The 17558-nt window shown below is 37.7% G+C and overlaps 2 protein-coding genes across 5 annotated transcripts in view; one reads left to right on the forward strand and one right to left on the reverse strand.

The window, feature by feature from the left end:
* LOC149004626 (cold-responsive protein kinase 1-like) overlaps positions 1-10092 on the forward strand; it is a 32629-nt gene extending 22537 nt beyond the window's left edge. The window contains exons 6-8 of one of the 4 annotated variants that reach the window (XM_089168858.1): positions 8278-8428; positions 9098-9412; positions 9823-10089. In XM_089168858.1, the coding sequence (XP_089024984.1) occupies positions 8278-8428; positions 9098-9412; positions 9823-9843 (487 nt within the window). In that variant the 3' untranslated portion in view covers positions 9844-10089. Of the gene's footprint in view, positions 1-8277; positions 8429-9097 lie in introns of all 4 variants that reach the window. The other 3 variants (XM_089168856.1, XM_089168857.1, XM_089168859.1) reach the window with 3 other exon arrangements.
* A 442-nt stretch (positions 10093-10534) lies between these two features.
* LOC149004627 (Clathrin light chain protein) lies at positions 10535-16443 on the reverse strand. The gene is made up of 3 exons (XM_089168861.1): positions 15749-16443; positions 11439-11592; positions 10535-11343 (listed from the first exon to the last, which is right to left on the reverse strand). Exons 1-3 carry the CDS (start codon positions 16216-16218, stop codon positions 10834-10836), a joined length of 1134 nt encoding a protein of 377 aa, XP_089024987.1. The 5' UTR covers positions 16219-16443; the 3' UTR covers positions 10535-10833.
* Between the last annotated feature and the right edge of the window lie 1115 nt (positions 16444-17558).

The following is a 17558-nucleotide window of genomic DNA, read 5'->3' on the forward strand; positions in this document are numbered from 1 at the left end:
GGTGTGATCCAACCATAGCCATATAGCTATATAGTAATTAATATTAATATTTCTATATGACTTGGGACTTGGGTTGTGGGTCATAGGCCTTGAGCCAGAAATCCCATTTTGTCATGGGCCCTAATTCGGAACTCTTACTGTTGGGTGGAAGTGTGGAGATGCCATTAGAGAGGCACTTTCCCTTAGGGAGGTCAGCTGAATAGGTTATCTTCATGTAGGGAGTTAAGCTGAATAGGTACCTCCCAAAGGGAGGTGACCTTACCCTTTCACCCAAAGCCTTTGGGGCTCTATATAAACCCATTTTTCGAGCTCCTTTTTTACAATGAATTTCCCCTCTCTCTCCTTGTTGTCTTTCTATTAAGCAGTGCAAATAACTTGATTACACCTGAAGTAACCTTTCTAGGTGGAGCCTCAAAGGTCTGGGCTGACTAATCTTGGGGGCGAAGACACATTTGGTACCCGTATTGCACAAATCGGAGTGTCTAACTACCTTAAAGAAAGTTCCTTTGGTACGTTTCAGCTCTGACCAAGTTCGTGACTACAACAACCTTTCAAGTATTTGTGCAGATTCTTCAACAAGTTCTTAACAAGTTTAAGGTATTTAGAATTGTCATACTATGGTTACTGACGACACTATTGAAGTAGTCAACACAACCATTGGAAATGAGACCAACGGGAAGGACTCTGCAAACACAAGTGCACTTGAGAAAGTTATTGAGAACAACACTCCTCTTCCATCTCTGCAAGCTTCGAAACCAACGACAGGAAAGTTAGATTTTGACAAATTGAGCAGTTCAAAGTTGAGAACTTCAAACGTTGGAAGCAAATGTTGTATTTTGTTCTTGCGGAGGCTGGGATAGCATTTGTTCTAAATGAACCCCAACCTAATAAGTTAAGTGATCCTGTAGTCGATCAGAAAAGGATCAAATGGTTCACTGCAGATTTCGAATGGAAGAATCACATTCTAAATGTGTTGTCAAACGAGTTTATACAATGTGTATAGCTCTTATGAGTTTGCTTATGAAATCTGGGAGGCATTAGGCCAGAAGTATACTCTTGAGGATGCCGTTAACTTGAGGTTTGTGGTTAAAAATTTTCTAAAGTTTACAATGGTCGACGGCATTAGCATCTTTGACCAAGTAGATAAGTATCAAGCATTGGTAGGGAATTTGGCAAAAGAGAATATCGTTCTTCTAGATGCATTTATAACTAATGCTTTGATACACAAGCTTCCTTCCTCTTGGAGTGCCTTTAAGGTCTCAATGAAACATAAGAGGAAGGACTAGGCATTTGACATTGTTGTGGTTCGGATCATAATAGAAGAGAGGAACCAACTCAAGAATTAACCCCTTAGTTCTAATAAGCCCAAGGCCAACTTGGTAGAGACTGACCAGAGAAAAAAACCTAATAAGTCTATAAAATCCAACAAAGATTTTAAGCTTCAAAAAGAAGAAGAGAGCATGCTACAATTGTGGCAAACTTGGGCATCTCATAAAGGATTGCAAGGTAAAGAAGAAATAAAGGAGGATCAGAGAGAGCAAGGGGTAATCTGGTTGATATTGAGATCTACACTGCAATGATAACAGAGGTCTTTATGGTTGAAAAGTCAGCAGCTTGGGTGATAGACATTGGTGCTACCAGGCACATTTGTGGAGATAAGAGCTTCTTTTCCAAGTATTATCATGCTGCTAACAAGGTCTTCCTGAGAAATCCTCAACTAGCTAATATAATCGGAAAAGGGCAAATCACCCTAAAGCTTACCTCGGGAAAAGTCTTGAAGTTGGAGAATGTCCTCTAGGTACTAGATATAAGGCAAAATTTGATCTCTAGTCCGCTCCTGAATAAAGCTGAGCTCAAACTTTCTTTCGAAGTAGACAAAGTAGTTCTCCTAAAAATTATGTATTTATTGAAAAATGTTATCTAAATGACGGCCTCTTGGTTTTAAGTGTTTCTGAATTAATAAATACTTTTGATTTTGCTTATGTTCTTGATTCCTTTGATTTATGGCATGGTAGACTAGGTCATAGTAGTGCACCTTATATATCTCAATTATGTAAGTTGGGTATTATACATAGTTTCAAACCACCACTGACTAAATGTCAAGTTTGTGTTGAGGCTAAGTTTATAAAGAAACCTCACAAGTCAGTGGATAAGAAAACAAATTTGCTAGAATTAATGTATAATGATTTATGTGACTTCAAATCACAATAATCAAGAGGTGGTAATAGGTATGTTATCACCTTTATAGATGACTGTTCTAGATATGCTATGATATATCTACTGAAATCTAAGAATGAAGCTAGCAATGCCTTTTTGTCATATAAAGCAAAAGTAAAGAATCAATTGGGCAGAAAAATCAAAAGGCTAAGGACTGATAGAGGGTCAGAATATTTTAGCCTTAGTAAATTCTTTAAAGAGAATGGCATTATTCATGAGACCACTACCCTATATCAGCCATAATCTAATGGGATAGTAGAATGAAAAAACCATTCATTAAAGTAAATGATAAATGCAATGTTAATCAGTTTTGGCCTACCTCTTGACTTGTGGGGGGATGCGATATTAACCTCGTGTTATGTTTTAAATAGAATTCCCCATAGACTGGAATAGTATTATATGAAAAGTGTTAAACACTTGAGAACATGGGGCTATTTGGTCAAAGTGGCAATTCCAAAACCTAAGAAGCGAAAAATTAGTCATAAAACCATTGATTGTGTGTTTATAGGATATGCAATGCATAGCTCTGCTTACCGTTGCATGGTAATAAGAACCATTGCAGATATTTGTGAGGAAAATTCAATAATTGGGACAAGGGATGCTGAATTCTTTGAACAAAATTTCCTTTCAAATTTAATAGGCTTAATAGTGAGTATGGAAGTAGTATTATGAATCATGGAAATAATTCAACTATAGCCACCGATTTATCTCAAGAATGGACACAAGAAAGTGGAAATGAGTTAATACCTATTCCAAGTGTATATAAGGATCATATACAAAAAAGCAAAAGACAAAGAAAAGCTAAATTTTCATCTGATGAGTGGATAGTCTATCTTATAGACAATGACCCTCTCATATATAGTAAAGCAATTACTTCACCAGATGCTGTCTTTTGGAAGGAAGCTATAAAGAGTGAACTAGATTCCGTTATAGCTAACCACACTTGGGAATTGTTAAATCTTCCTCAAGGTCAAAGGTGTTAGAAACTAAGTGAATATTTCAAAAGAAATTGAAACCTGATGGTTCTTTAGATAAGTTTAAAGCCAGACTTGTAGTCCAAGGTTTTAAGCAAAAGAAGGACATAGATTACTTTGATATCTTTGCACCTATCGCAAGAATAATCACCGTGAGAGTTCTTATGGAGATTGCATCCATCTACAATTTGGTGATACACCAAATGGATGTAAAAACATCATTTTTAAATAGAGAATTGGAGGAAGAGATCTACATAAGACAACCAGAAGGTTATGTATCCCTTGGTCAACTTAATAAGGTTTGTAAGTTAGTCAAGTCATTGTATGGGCTAAAGCAAGCACCCAAGCAGTGGCATAAGAAATTCGATTATGCTCTTATTTCGAAGGGTTTTAGCGTAAATGATGTTGAAAGGTGCTTGTACAGTAAGTTTCATAAAGGGGAGGGTGTTTTTATTATACTTTATGTTGATGACATGTTGATTATGGGAACAAGCCTAGAAATAGTAAATCAAACTAAGAAACTGTTGTTATCTTTATTTGACACCAAAGATTTGGACACCACTAAATCATGAGAAAAGCAATATTAATTATACTCTGTCAAGCTCATTATATGGAAAATGTGTTTAAAAGATTTGGTTTTTATGATTCTGGTTCGTTGAAAACACCTTTAACTATGGAAAGTAATTTTTAGAAAAATTTTGGAGAACCAATAAATCAGAAGGGATACTCATAGATTATTGGATCTATGACTTATCTAATGAATTGTACTAGGCCAAATATTGCTCTAGTAGTTGGAAAATTGAGCGAGCATACTCATAATCTTAGTAAAGAGCACTGGTTTGGAATTGAAAGGTTACTTCAGTATCTTAAGGGTACTATGCATTATGGGTTTCACTATTGTGGAAATTCCTCTGTTTTTTATGGACACTGTGATGCTAATTAGATCTCATATTCAAGAGAAAGACTAGCTACTAGTGGATATGTGTTTATGCTAAATGGAGGAGCAATCTCATGGAAATCAGTTAAACAATCATATGGAACTTCTTCTACAATGGAAGCAAAATTCGTATCTTTCGGTAAAGCTGGAAGTGAAGCTGAATGGCTTAGAAACTTGATTGCAGATATATCTCTGTGGCCCAAACCAGCCACCTATATCGCTTCATTGTGACAGTAAAGCAACTATAGGAAGGGCCAAGAATAGGGTATATAATGGGAAAAGAAGACACATACATCTTTGACATAATCTTGTAAGGCAATATATTGATGAAGGAACAATTACAATTGGTTACGTGAAATCAGAGAAGAATTTAGCGGATGTGTTCATTAAAGTTATGCCTACAAATGCTTTTAATGAAGCATCTATGGAAATGGGAGTGAGATTTGTGACATAGGTCATATGATGGATACCCAACTATGTTAAGGGTTTAAATCATGAATTAGGTTCAAAGGGTCAGCAACGAAGTCACTAGATGACCTGTTTGTACTACCATACCCATTCTGAATAAATATAATAAAAGTAGTACCATCATATCGTTGATAGGTTGAGTGACTTACTCTTAATCAAGCTTAGTTCACAAAATGTGGGGGTGTGTTAGATGTGGTGCACACCTAATGCTGACCTAAATAGATATAGAGGGTGAAGCCACCTTCAAATGGAAATCTCACACAGGCAAATTTCCGTAAAAATATCTATGAGACCAAGATTTGAGACAAGGCCGATAAAATGTCTACTTTTCTTTATAAAGGGTTTGTCAAGAAGGTCGACCGGTTGGATATGAATGGTGGAGTAGCCAGCTACACGGAAGAGGATTGTTCAAAAAGTCAAACTTCACCGGTACTTTGTAGCATGCTTTATCAGATCTAGTGTAGATTCAAGTCCAAAAGACATCTACAACGAAGTGTCCTACTATGGCAAATGTGTTCACTGCTGCTTGGGTCTTCATTCTTTGTATTTGAAGTTTTAACCATTGTGGGGGATTGTTGAAAAATGTTTGAAACTTTTGTATATTATTTTTTAATTATGTCTTTTATCTTATGATTTCTATAACAAAGACTTTAGTCCCACATTGGGCAAAAAGGAGTTGATTATCTTGTTTATTTATAGTAAGGACCTATGTAATATATCTTTTGGGTTAAGGATTGCACTTACGTAGTACACTGCGAACCTATGTGCGACGCGAACCATGCATGTACCCTGGTGTGACCCAACCATAGTTGTATAGCTATATGTTAATTAATATTAATATTTCTATATGACTTAAGACTTGGGACTTGGGGATTTAGGACGTGGGTCGTAGGTCATAGGCCTTGATCCAAAAGCCCATTTTGTCATAGGCCCTAATCCGGAAAGCCCACTACTGGGTGGAAGTGTGGAGATGACATTAGATAGGCACTTTCCCTTAGGGAGGTCAGCTGAATAGGTACCTTCATGTAGGGAGTCCCAGAGGGAGGTGACCTTACCCTTTCACCCACAGCCTTTGGGGCTCTATATAAACCCATTTTTGACAATGAATTTTCCTCTCTCTCTCTCTCTCTCTCTCTCTCTCTCTCTTGCTCCCCCTATTGTCTTTATGTTAAGTAGTGAAAACAACCTGATTACACCTGACATAACCTTTCTAGAGTGCAACCTTAAAGGTTTAGGCTGATTGAGCTTGAGGGTGAAGACACATTTGGTACCCGTATTGCACAAATCGGGGTGTCTAACTACCTTAAAGAAAATACCTCTAGTATGTTTCAGCACTGACCAAGTTCGTGATTACAACTTTACCTTTCAAGTGTTCATGCAGATTCATCAACAAGTTCTCAACAGTGCTTATTAGCAAGTTCTAGTTCTGTCAAGTGGGAATCGAAGATCCAAGGCAGTAAATGGTTCTAAACGTAAAGTCAAGCCTAGACACTCGTGAGTCTACAACTAGTTGAGATTCAGATGTTCAACCTTCATTCTCCACCTGAGTATTCCATCATCAAGGCTCCATTCAAGTATTACTGAGAGCCTGCATCAATCCCTTCTTGTATCACATTTTTTTTCTATTTTTCTTGTATTTTCTTGAATTTTTGGAATTTCCAGAACACCCAAAATTCAAGGTCAATTCTATGCCAATTTAACCATTAGATCTGTCCCTCACTTTAGGTACATCATCCCCCAAGCTCTAGTGACCTTAGGTCCCAATTTGACCCCATCCTGAGTCCTGACCATCCAATTTCAAGATATAGATATTTTCTTGAGTTTTTGCACTCCCTAAAAACCCTAAAACAAAGAACCCTGATATCTTCCAATTAAGCCATCCAAACCCAAAACAAACTGTGTGTCTTTGTTTTTTAATACATTTATTTATTCATCCAAAAAAAAACTTGGTTGGGAATCTACATCTCATGTTTCTATAGATTGTTAAAAGTTATTGATCTTTCCTATTTTATCTATTAGATTGTTGCTCTTTGGTGAAAGATGAAATCATCAAATGACCATATCCTGAGAGGTCTAGGAATGTGGACAGGGACCTGCAGACGCTTTACTAGCTGTAATTTGAGTTATTTACGAATGTTTTCTTTTTTTCATGACAATTATTTAGAGATGTTACAACTGTTTAAATTATGTAGAATTCTGGTATAACATGTTTACCTCTGTGAGAATGTAAATCTGATTCCAATAGAACCAACTATACTGTGTTGGCGTCTGTTGATGCTCATGCCTTGTGAATGTGATGCACTGGTCATCACCTAACAGTGTGATAGTTTCATCTCACAAATGACCAGCAGTACCATCTGGGTGAACTGAGAAGAGGAAGAGAGTGGAGAGGAACAAACCATCAATTGTAGAGGATGATTCAATCCTGTCAGTGGTGGCGGTCTTTTATTTATAATGATTTTAGATAAGACAATTATAAGTGTACTCTTTGTATAGAGAATTTCAAACTACCCTTATAAGCACACAAGCGGCCATGCAACAAGAAATAAAGAGAATTTCAAACTACCCTTACAGTAGTAACTCTTAACTGGTCCCTCTTAAGCCTAACATAGATATTGCATATGCCCAGATTGGAACCCCCTTGAAGAAATGTGCCATTAAGAAAGGCTTTGGTAAACAAATTGCTTAGCTGTTTATCTAAGCTAACAAGCAGAGTGGAGATCACCTTCCTCATCATAGCTTTTCACACAAAATGAAGTCAGCTCTAATATGCTTGGTTCTTCCATAAAAATAAGTTTACAGACAGCTTGATTGTCATAACGCATATGAATAGGACTATTAATTGGAAAACCAAGCTCATGAAGAGAAGAATATGACCACGTCAACTCAGTGGCAGTGTAGAGGGTGGGCCTTGGTGCTACGGTAAAGGTTTCCATTATTACTAAGTGGCACAAGTTCAAGTCTGAGGAACAGCTTCTTTGTAAAAGCAGGGTAGGGCTGCAGCGTTATACCCTCGCCAGACCTGCACTGGCGGGAGCCTTGTGCAGTGGGTATGGCTTTTTAACTCAGCTGCAATATGAGCCAAAACTCTATGCTGACTTTGGCAATCCTCGCCACTTTGCCACTTTACCCTAAAGTCAGGCTTTAGACTTAATTGGCAACCACATAAATGGGTATGTCTGAGAACAAAATGATGGGACTAACATGCTGAGTATCAATAGATGCTAGTTTACCATATATCAACCGAACTTTTATACAAGTCAATTGGTTAACATACTTTTAACTGTCCATAACCTACATAAACATGCTCTTTTTAGGATATACAGTCACTGGAAACTTCTGTTTCATCTTCTGGGGAACAGTTGGCACTTCCTTCACTTGTCGGCTTCTCCTGATGTCATCGAACAGTGATGCTCCACAGAGTAACCTTCTTTAGACCATCTTAATGATTAGCCTTACTGAAAAGTTCTCCACAAATCAGGGGCTGCCTGAAACCATGTAGGATTTTTCCTAGACCAGTTGGTGCATTGAACAGTCTTATTTCTCCATTAGTTGGTTTATTTGTTGACTGCTAATTTATGCATTGAATCTTCTATGTCCCTTGTTCTAGGTTCTTTTCCTTTTTTTCTCCCTCTAATTTGCAATGTTTCTAACAAATGGTGTGATATTATTTCCATGTAGTGGTTATTTGGCACCAGAGTATGCCATGCACGGTCAGTTAACCAAGAAGGCTGATGTATATAGCTTTGGGGTCCTTGTGCTTGAAATTATAAGCGGTAGAAGCAGTGCAAAGGCGAAATGGGGAGAAACACACAAGTTTCTCCTAGAATGGGTGGGTCAGCTTCCGTAAATTTAATCAATCATCTCAAGAGTACTGTCAAAAACCTGATGCAATTTCTGCTCATCATTGTCTTTGGCACTTGGCAGTCATCTTTTGCATGAAATTTTTAGAATTTCAGTTAGTTGTTAGTAATGTGATTTAACTGTTCAAACTTTCAGCTGCCAAAGTTTCTGCTTATCAATTGACTCTTTTGATAATAATCGATATACTCTTCTTGCATATGTACTTACGGAAAGCATTTACTGCAATTCACAGACTACCCCAACATTTTTCCCTGCTTAGGTTATTCTATTCTGTTCTCTTCCCTGTTCAAGCCTCTTCTGCAGTTCAGATATTATGTTCTGTTTTTGTCCTTCATGTTTGGTCAGTTTGGAAGAGACCAAAAAATCAAGCAATTATTTGCTTAGCCAACAAAGCTCTTGTTGAAAGGCAAAAAGTTCCTTTTCTCCAGGGGAAAAAAAGGGCAAAAAATCCTCTTCCTATTGGCTTCAGTTGATGGAGTAGAATGTGAATTTTTTGTTGGCATTTGAGTCCACTTATGTGATGAATAAAGAAACATTCAGACCTTGTTCATGATCTAAATAGTTCTACTGTAAAGTTCTTTATATGCTCAATTTATTTTCTCCTGTGATAACTAACAGGGATGTTATGCCTTGACAGATCTGGGAACTCTACATGGACGGACAATTATTGGAGCTGGTTGATCCAGCGATTGGAGACTACTCAGAGGAAGAAGTCCTTAGGTACATCAAGGTAGCCCTTTTTTGCACCCAAGCAGCAGCTGGCAGAAGGCCTACAATGAGCCAAGTTGTTGATATGCTTTCTAGACCCATCCGGCTCAACGAGAAGGAACTGACTCCCCCAGGTTTCTTTCACGAATCAGGTGGGCTCAGTGGCTACCTGCCTTCTTCATCAAATAAAGGATCAGTTGGCTCTACTACTACTCAAGTGGACAGCTCTCCTATCATCACTCAGGTTGATCCTAGATGATTATCACCTTATACAGGCTTACCATATTTTTGGGAAACATTATTTTTTCTAACTTCATTTTTATGGTTGTCTGAAACCCTGGGGGAAAAAACTAGCACTTGTATCTTATTTTAGACTTTCATGGGTATGTGTATTTGTAAAGTTCCTCCCCCACTTCCAGACCCCAAAAAAAACCAAAAAAGTTGGGATTTAGTTTCACCGAAAAGAATGGAAGATGATCCTTCGGTGGAAGTGCATCCGTGTATGTGTGTGTGTGTGCGTGTTGAGGCAATACTTTTCAAGCTGGATCAAAGCTTTATTGACTCTGAATTCTTACTTTAGAGCAGTGATTAATACTGTAGAAGTTTCAGACTTTCAATGCTGAATCACTGAAGCCCTTCTTTTTTCCCCTCTAGGTAGGACCTGAGCAGGGTTGAAGGATAAGAAAACAGGGGTAACCCCACCAACCAAGAACGGGTCACCTGAAACCTGCTATAGGTATACCATCAATAGATGCAGTATCCCTTCATGTCGGACAGAAAATCATGTGAGGCTCCTGTAAGGAAAGAATAGAAGCGTCAGGGGAAACACATTTCCTTACTAAACAGTTTGTAACAGTTCATTCCTATACCAGGATGATGGATTCTTAATAAATTAATATATGAACTGATTTTGTTCAGAGTATATAGTATTTAACTTATGTTGACGAAAATAATATTTATTCCTAAACGTAACTTTGATCGCTTCTATTTCTCCTCCACTGAAGTGGCTTTAGTAACTTTGGTGCGGCAGTAAAGCGCTTCATCCGTATTCACATCCAACCATGCAGTGGAGGGTTCCAACTATTATTATCAACCATTCAGAGGATCGAGAGCTTAGAATTATTCACCGCGAACCCCATTTTACGTGAATAAATCTTCTCTAGATAAGCTTGTACACCAGGTGCATGTCTCCAACCAACATATGGAATTTTCACTCTCAACCAAACTAGAGAGTTCCTCCTTTCTTGTCTCACAAAAAATGTTATGTAAATGCATTGTTCAATTGACAATCCTTCCTAGAAAATGAGGTCCTACACCAAAGCCTGGGAAGCTTTCCCTTTGATTCTCAAAGCAAACCCCTCCTAGAAAATGAGTTCCTGCACCAATAATCATATTTTAAAACATAATAGAAAAGGTATATATTTTTTGTAAGTATTATCAATCTCATATTCCCACAAAAAAAATCCTGAGGGTAACAAACAGTAGCTTTACAGTTCAGACGCTCAAACTGCAAAAATCATTAAGGGATCTACACCTAGCTTGTTTATTCTAGTAATGAATGGAGTAAACGAACATAGGAAGCAATCGAAGATTCAATTCAAGGAGAAAAAATTTAGAAGAAAGTTGAGGATAAAGGACGGAAAATCCAATCTAACGCCATCACAATCATTCATCGTTGGCTGGCTGGGGCTCTTTGGCAGTCTGGTCCTCAGTTACCTCAGAAGCCTCCTGAGTAGATGAATCGGGGGCACCGTTAACGATGATCTCTTTGGCAGCAGGTGTGTCTCCTGCAGCTGCTTCCACTGCAGTGGGTGAAGCAACTTTTCCATCTTTGACAATCTTTCCATCCTTGGCCTCCTCACCATCCTTGGTATTCTTGGCATCCTTGCCATCCTTGGCTTCCTTACCATCCTTTGCAGCGGCAGGTGGTGGAGGTATCATGTGAGGTGGTGGTGTGTGCTTCAGTTTCAGGAGTATCTGCCGCATCCTTGAAAGATCAGTCGGCTTCCCGGGCTTTGGACCTTGGACAACGACGATTGATGGTTTCTTTTCTTGCTCTTTCTTTCCTCTCCTTTTCTCAATATTGGGGACCTCATAAGGAATGAGCTCAGCTATTGCTTTCCAATACTGCTTGTCCGCCTCTTTGTGGAATTTTTCTTGATTAGCCAAGTATAGCTGTCCAAATATGCATTTTCATCTTAACAAAAATGAATGTGGGTACCAAAAATAGAAAGAGAAAATGGGAGAAAATTCCTTCAGAGTAGTTCTACCTTCTCTCTTTCTCTATTATTAGCTTTGTTGGTATCACAGTTAAGTATTCTTTTTTCATAGAAAACCCGTTTATATTCTTCAGCTTCTTCAATAATCTGGGCCCGCATCTCCTTCTCCCTCTTCTCCTTCTCCTCAAGATGAATGGCATTTTGGCTGTCACAAATTAAAACAAAGTTCACCACCATTAATTGGAATCAATGCAAAGTTACAACCCAAGAATATAAACATTTAACTGAATAGATAAATAAAATGTGGTTCTAGGGCAACAAAACAAAACAATACAAACAAGATACCTGTATGAGGATTGGATTTCAAAAAATTGATAATTTGGAATCAGTTGATTACACATTATTTTCTACTTCATTTTCCTTCCTTTTGATTTCACAGCTGAAAGTAAAGATGTCAGAGGACTTTTGTTTCAGAATGTAAAGAATCACCAAAGGAGATCTCCTGATAAACTACTCAAAAGAATCAACAAAATACACTAGTGGATTGGAATGTAGCACACACGATCAAAGGACTTTCACAAGAATTTTGGGGCGGTCATCATGTGCAATGGCAAATTTCAAATTTCCGTGGTATTCCAGATAAGAGCAGTCTAATATTTTACAGGTAATCAATAAAATAAGGACCAAGACTATCTAACAGTTAACATTCCAACTGTACAAAAAGAAATGCAAATGAACTCCACAAAACTACCTCTAGTATGGTGGCATCCCATAATCAAATTGCAGAAGAAACGCTGAGAAATGCAGAACTTTAAAAGGCACAACCTACACTGGATAGTTGACTCAATTCTTATTATGCCCAAATTCTTTGATTGGCTATGGATGCACTTACATGGTTGGATTTTTAGTTTTCCCTTCTTCATAAATGAAGCTTAACTTTAGTAGCAAGTAATACAAGGTTATTAAATAAAAAACTCCAACATATATAGAGATCTGTGGAAGTTTTTGCTTCTCCCCGGTTCCATTTTCTAGGATTTGATCTATGGTATCTGATTCCTATCTGATTATCAATGAAGTTGGATACATCCCTTTTGGGTTTTAACCTACGTTAGAAGTTCTTCAATTTCTAAAATTGATGAACGAATGAAGAGATGGTGCCTAGGTTTCATGGGATGGGATGCAAATGGATAAGAATTTGCATGCTTAAAAGAAACAATGAGGAATGAAGTTCAGCGTTTGATGTTATTGTACCTAGGAAAATTCAGCAGAGTCCTCATGGAAGCAACAAAGAGTTTCATGATCACCAAAAGGACGGGAGTTGAGACATGAAATGCATCCTTATTCAGAGAGGATGGCCATGGACCTCTTGACACACACACACTCTCCGATCCTATTTGGATCAGGGCTGGGGATTGGAACCCGAACCTGTATTCTGAATGAAACCATAAAGAATGAAGCACTGAACCATACCAACATTAGTTTGAACAAACGAGAAACAAGGTCCTGATCTGAAGACCTAATACCACAAAAGTATCCAAACTTCCTTTCAACAACAGCAAACATTATTTTCCAGTTGGAGAAAATAACAAACAACAACCTGACCCAACCATCTATCTCTGTACAATTATTATCACCTTCAGTGCTTCATATCATTTCATGGACAGAGGAAACTCTCAGATAGACCATGCTTAACAGTTACAGGTCCAAATCAGACTTTATGCTGTAAGATTAAATCACTTGCCTTTGTCTATGGCTGTTATTGATCCCCTCCTTGGAACAATAAACAAGAAGAAAAAAATTCGCCCATCAAGCAGGGAAGGTCCAATGTTTTGACATCAACAACGAGGGCCAGGGAAATAGGTAGGGTAAAGTTACCAATGAGAAATTAAGTGTGCATCTGTAAAGAAGGAAGCCAAGTTGGATGGCGCTACTCCAGACAGATTTAAGCAGTGGAGCCATACCTAGGACATCCAACTGCGGGAGGTGATGACCCAAAGTAGTAAAGCCCTCAACTTTCAGTTTCCTTCACATCCCCACTCATGTGAAGAGAGGCTGGCATTGCGATTGAGGATCAGAATATAAATTCAGGTGGACCAAGGGAAAAAGCTGATTTCTCAAGAGGGAATATCAATATAAACTCCTTTTTGAGGCCTAGTAATGCACTGATTGCAGCCAGGATCAATAAAATAAAGAAGAACAAATTGAATAACTAAGAATTTTCTCGCCCTTTTTTTCAATTTAAAGAACATAAAAGATAAGGCGAAGGGCAAACAGATAGATAAGAAGCTAGGGATAGCATGAATTAGGCTATCTCAGATTTGGAACTGTTGAACACAAGTCTTTCTCAGACCAAGAGCCAACAAGCAAGCGTAGAATTCCATTAGTTAATTCATAATTCAATACAACTGATCAGACCTATTTATAGCTTGTCCTAGGCTTCACAAGATAGCATGTTTCAAAAATAGAAACCAGATGAAAATACAACCTAAATAACTAAAAGGAAACAAACAACTGGAAGACAAACTGAAGAAAATAGAGATTTATATATAACAACTAAGCGTAATTTCTAAATCTGAAATTAGAAATCAGTACTACCTGGCAAAAACTCAATTTAGAAACCATCTGATCACCTATTACAACCATGCTGGAAATCAGAAATTGAAGCTAGGTAAACAGACAGCTAAAAAAAAATACAAAAAATCCATATCTTGTACTCCATGCAAGCTGTCATGTATCTGTGCCAATCATTGTGGCAATAAGTATCTGTATCATATCGACTGTATCGGGTGGCGTGCACTGCTTCTGCAAGTGGCTAACGACATACCAGTGACACTATACAGACAATGGGTGAAGTGGACAGAACACCCGTTTTAAAAGGAGATTCAGGGATAATTTTATATGTTATAATATCAGTTTTTCAAGTGACCAATACCATGCACTATAACCAAGTTGTTCACGTGAACAATAACTCAGGCAGTGTTCAACTTAACAGTATTGTTCCTTCCTTTGTCTTCTTGTTTGGGTCCCTTAACTTCTCCATGCTTTTATCTAGGCTGGGCTTCTGTAGGTGATGCTTCATTGGACTAACAAAAACTTGCAACATCATCAGACAAGGCTGCTTCTCACGACAGTTGAATCCAACAACCTTGTTGGGCTGGTTTTGGGGCGTGTGCTGGGGTACATATGGACTCGTGAGGTACATTACCTGAGTTCAGAAGCAGTATCTAGCACAACCCACCAAATTGGGATAAGGCTATGTCGTTGTTGCTGCTGTTTTTTTTTGTAAGTAACCATGTGCTATAATAGATGGTTCAGCTGACAGAGTTATGGACTAAGGGGTTTTGATTTCCATGTCACATTCAGAATCTCCAATAATGATAGCCCTGGGGGTATTTCTTGTATTTTATAAATTAGGTCCAAAGCAAGCCTAATCATTTGACGCTGAGCCTAAGGATTGGAATTCCAGCTTACCATGTTCCTTAGCAGTTGGATAACTTCAGGAAGGGCTGTTTTTCTTTTCTTTTTTTGGTGAACCTTCAGAAGGTTGCTTTTCACTGCATCTATATTTGCATTTGGATATACAATTTTTTCTTTTCTTTTTATTATTTATGCTTTTACCTTGTAATCATGGTGAGAAGATGGATTAAAACACAAAAACATTATTAGAGCTCTACAATGATAGGAGAGGAATCTTTTTCTATCATCCTCTTTCCATTAAGAATTTTCTGCTAACAGCCTAACCTATTCCTCAGGGGAAAACACACCTTCTCCCGCCAACATCAGTTTCAATGGGCTCAATCAAGTGTAAAATGAATTACAGAGCAGAGCACCCACAAGGGCCACAACCAGCATTACTTTTTCTTTTGGTATGAACAATCGGCATTATCAATGAAAGAACCTAGACCTTTACGAAAGATTATGCATCAGATCAGCAGAATATAGTTCGAAAAATTAAAATATTTTATCGGGGTGATAAATATCATAATATCATCTAGTGATTTCTACCGTGTACTTTACCCATTCTAAATAAGGAAATTGGTGTTTTAACATTATCATATGACCAGAATATACATATTTGCATAATACAAAGAAATGCATCAATTCGACAGTACAGAATACCAAAAATTAATTTCAACAATCCGGATTTCAGATTCACAAGCAGAAAATAAATAACAGCATTGGCAAACCTTAAAAGCATAATAAAAGAAACAAGCACAGATCTGACTATGTATGGAAGAAAATATCAAATCAAGAAATTAAAATGTCAATATACATCTGAGTTTCTCGAATTTTAATGGATCAATCAAATTGAGATAAAAAGTTATAAAAGGGGAACGAATTAAAAAAACAGGAAACCTCACCGGCGCCATTCGCGAAAAGCAGAAGCTTCCTCTCGCATTTGCTCGGGAGGAGGAAGAACAGGCCCATCGGATGTGAATAAACCGTCATCGTCAGCACCAATATCATAAGGCTTTCCATTCCCGTTGGATTGGGGCATTTCAGAGAAGGGAGAAGACGAGTAATCGGGATTCGGATCTTGGTAGCCGAACATTTCAGGAGAAGGTGGAATGGCGTCAACAGAATGCGAAACGTGATGAACTGAAACCTCCTCTTCACCAGGGAAATCACCATGATAATCCGCAGAAGGTGGAGGTTCATCATCGATTACATCTTCCACCTTGCCTTCTTCCTCTGCGGCAAAATTCGAGTAAGATTCGTAACGCTGAGACGGCAACCGAGGGTCGTAACCAATGTATCCATCATCATCAAAGGGACGAGGGGAGCTCCTTACCCCCTCATTTCCATCATTGCTGAATGTATCAAACGACATTTTCTGCTACTCTCTCAAATAATTGTTTCTCTATACAGCAAGAGCTGGTGAATAACGAATTTTGCTTCTTATCACTGTGATTCTTTCTCCGCAAAGACAGATCGTTTGTTAGAAAACTGATGGGAGAGTCTTCTCAAGGCTCTCTTTTCTGGTTTGCTTCTCAAATCTGTCGCGGAAATAATGCAAGAGCGCGCGGCATAAGCAGGTATGTATAGATGAGAGAGAAAGAACGGGAACGGGAGATCTGGTTTAGTACCGTAAAACCATAAACTTGCTTGGAAAGACAGAAATGTCCCTCTTTCATAAAATTTCGAATTACCCGATTATTGACTTTTCCTTCCATGGTTTTAATACACCGCCAGCGTACAGATCGAATCGATGCACGCATGGTTTGTGGCGACATCGGGTCATGGATCGTCCGATACCGATCAGGGGTAAAATTGTAAAACTGAGTTTATACTGTGTAATTGTAATCCAATCTGAACTTATCTATAACGTGCATGGCTGCACTTATACTGGGTATCTTTCTATATTAAATAAAGTTATTTTTTATGAGAAAAGAATATCTAATAAAGTTATTTGTCAAAAGAAAAAAAGACGTTAATTAAGGTTGTAAAAACAATAAATGTTGAGGGCAAAGTCGTCCGACTTCAGAACTGATACAGTTGATGGTAGATCAACATCTTCAGGCGGTGATCAATAATTTTCGATGTGTAAACTCTCGATGAAAGTAATCCACTCTTGAGATGAAGGACCCAGTACATGGATTTGGGGCCCACAACAATAACTTTTATGGAAAAACATGTTCTGCTGTAAACTGCTGTTCTCTGCCGTACAGCAACGCCCATATATATCAAATAAGTGGTCAAAGAAACAAAGAAACTAGAAAACTAGTTTGAAATTTAAATTTAAAATTAAATTTTTAATTTCAACCTTTTATTTGGTATAAAAATGTACTGCTGTGCCTAACAAAGGAGATTTTTTTTCCAACTTTTATGTACACTATGGAAAGAATCAAGAATTACAATCTCAAGAATTACAATCTCAAGGAGTTGTTCAGTTAGCAAAAGAGCAACATCTCATAGCATGAGATCAAGAATTTAAATTTCTATCCAAAAAAAAAAATTAAGAGTTTAAATCTCCTCTTAAAATGTAATGAGATATCCTTAAAGATATAGTCAAGGTGTACATAAGTTGATACATTCTTTTATTAAATGTATCATGGAGTTGTTTTCCAACCGTGGAAGTTAATAAAATTCTAGAAAGAAATTTGTGTGCATGTTTATTTTTAAAATTTTTGGTAGGAGAAAGAAATTTATGTCTGCTATACATTCTTAACA

Source organism: Hakea prostrata, chromosome 9 (genome assembly GCF_041222555.1).
Source record: "Hakea prostrata isolate BN-2017 chromosome 9, UWA_Hpros_2, whole genome shotgun sequence".
Taxonomy (NCBI): domain Eukaryota; kingdom Viridiplantae; phylum Streptophyta; class Magnoliopsida; order Proteales; family Proteaceae; genus Hakea; species Hakea prostrata.

What these genes read in the sequence shown, in the direction of transcription:
- LOC149004627 (XM_089168861.1), bottom strand. Translation starts at nt 16,218, where the DNA reads ATGTCGTTTGATACATTCAGCAATGATGGAAATGAGGGGGTAAGGAGC. An exon ending in GCTTTTCGCGAATGGCGCCG is followed by an intron (nt 11,593 to 15,748) that starts GTGAGGTTTCCT and finishes AATTTGTGACAG; the next exon opens with CCAAAATGCCATTCATCTTG. An exon ending in ATAATAGAGAAAGAGAGAAG is followed by an intron (nt 11,344 to 11,438) that starts GTAGAACTACTC and finishes ATATTTGGACAG; the next exon opens with CTATACTTGGCTAATCAAGA.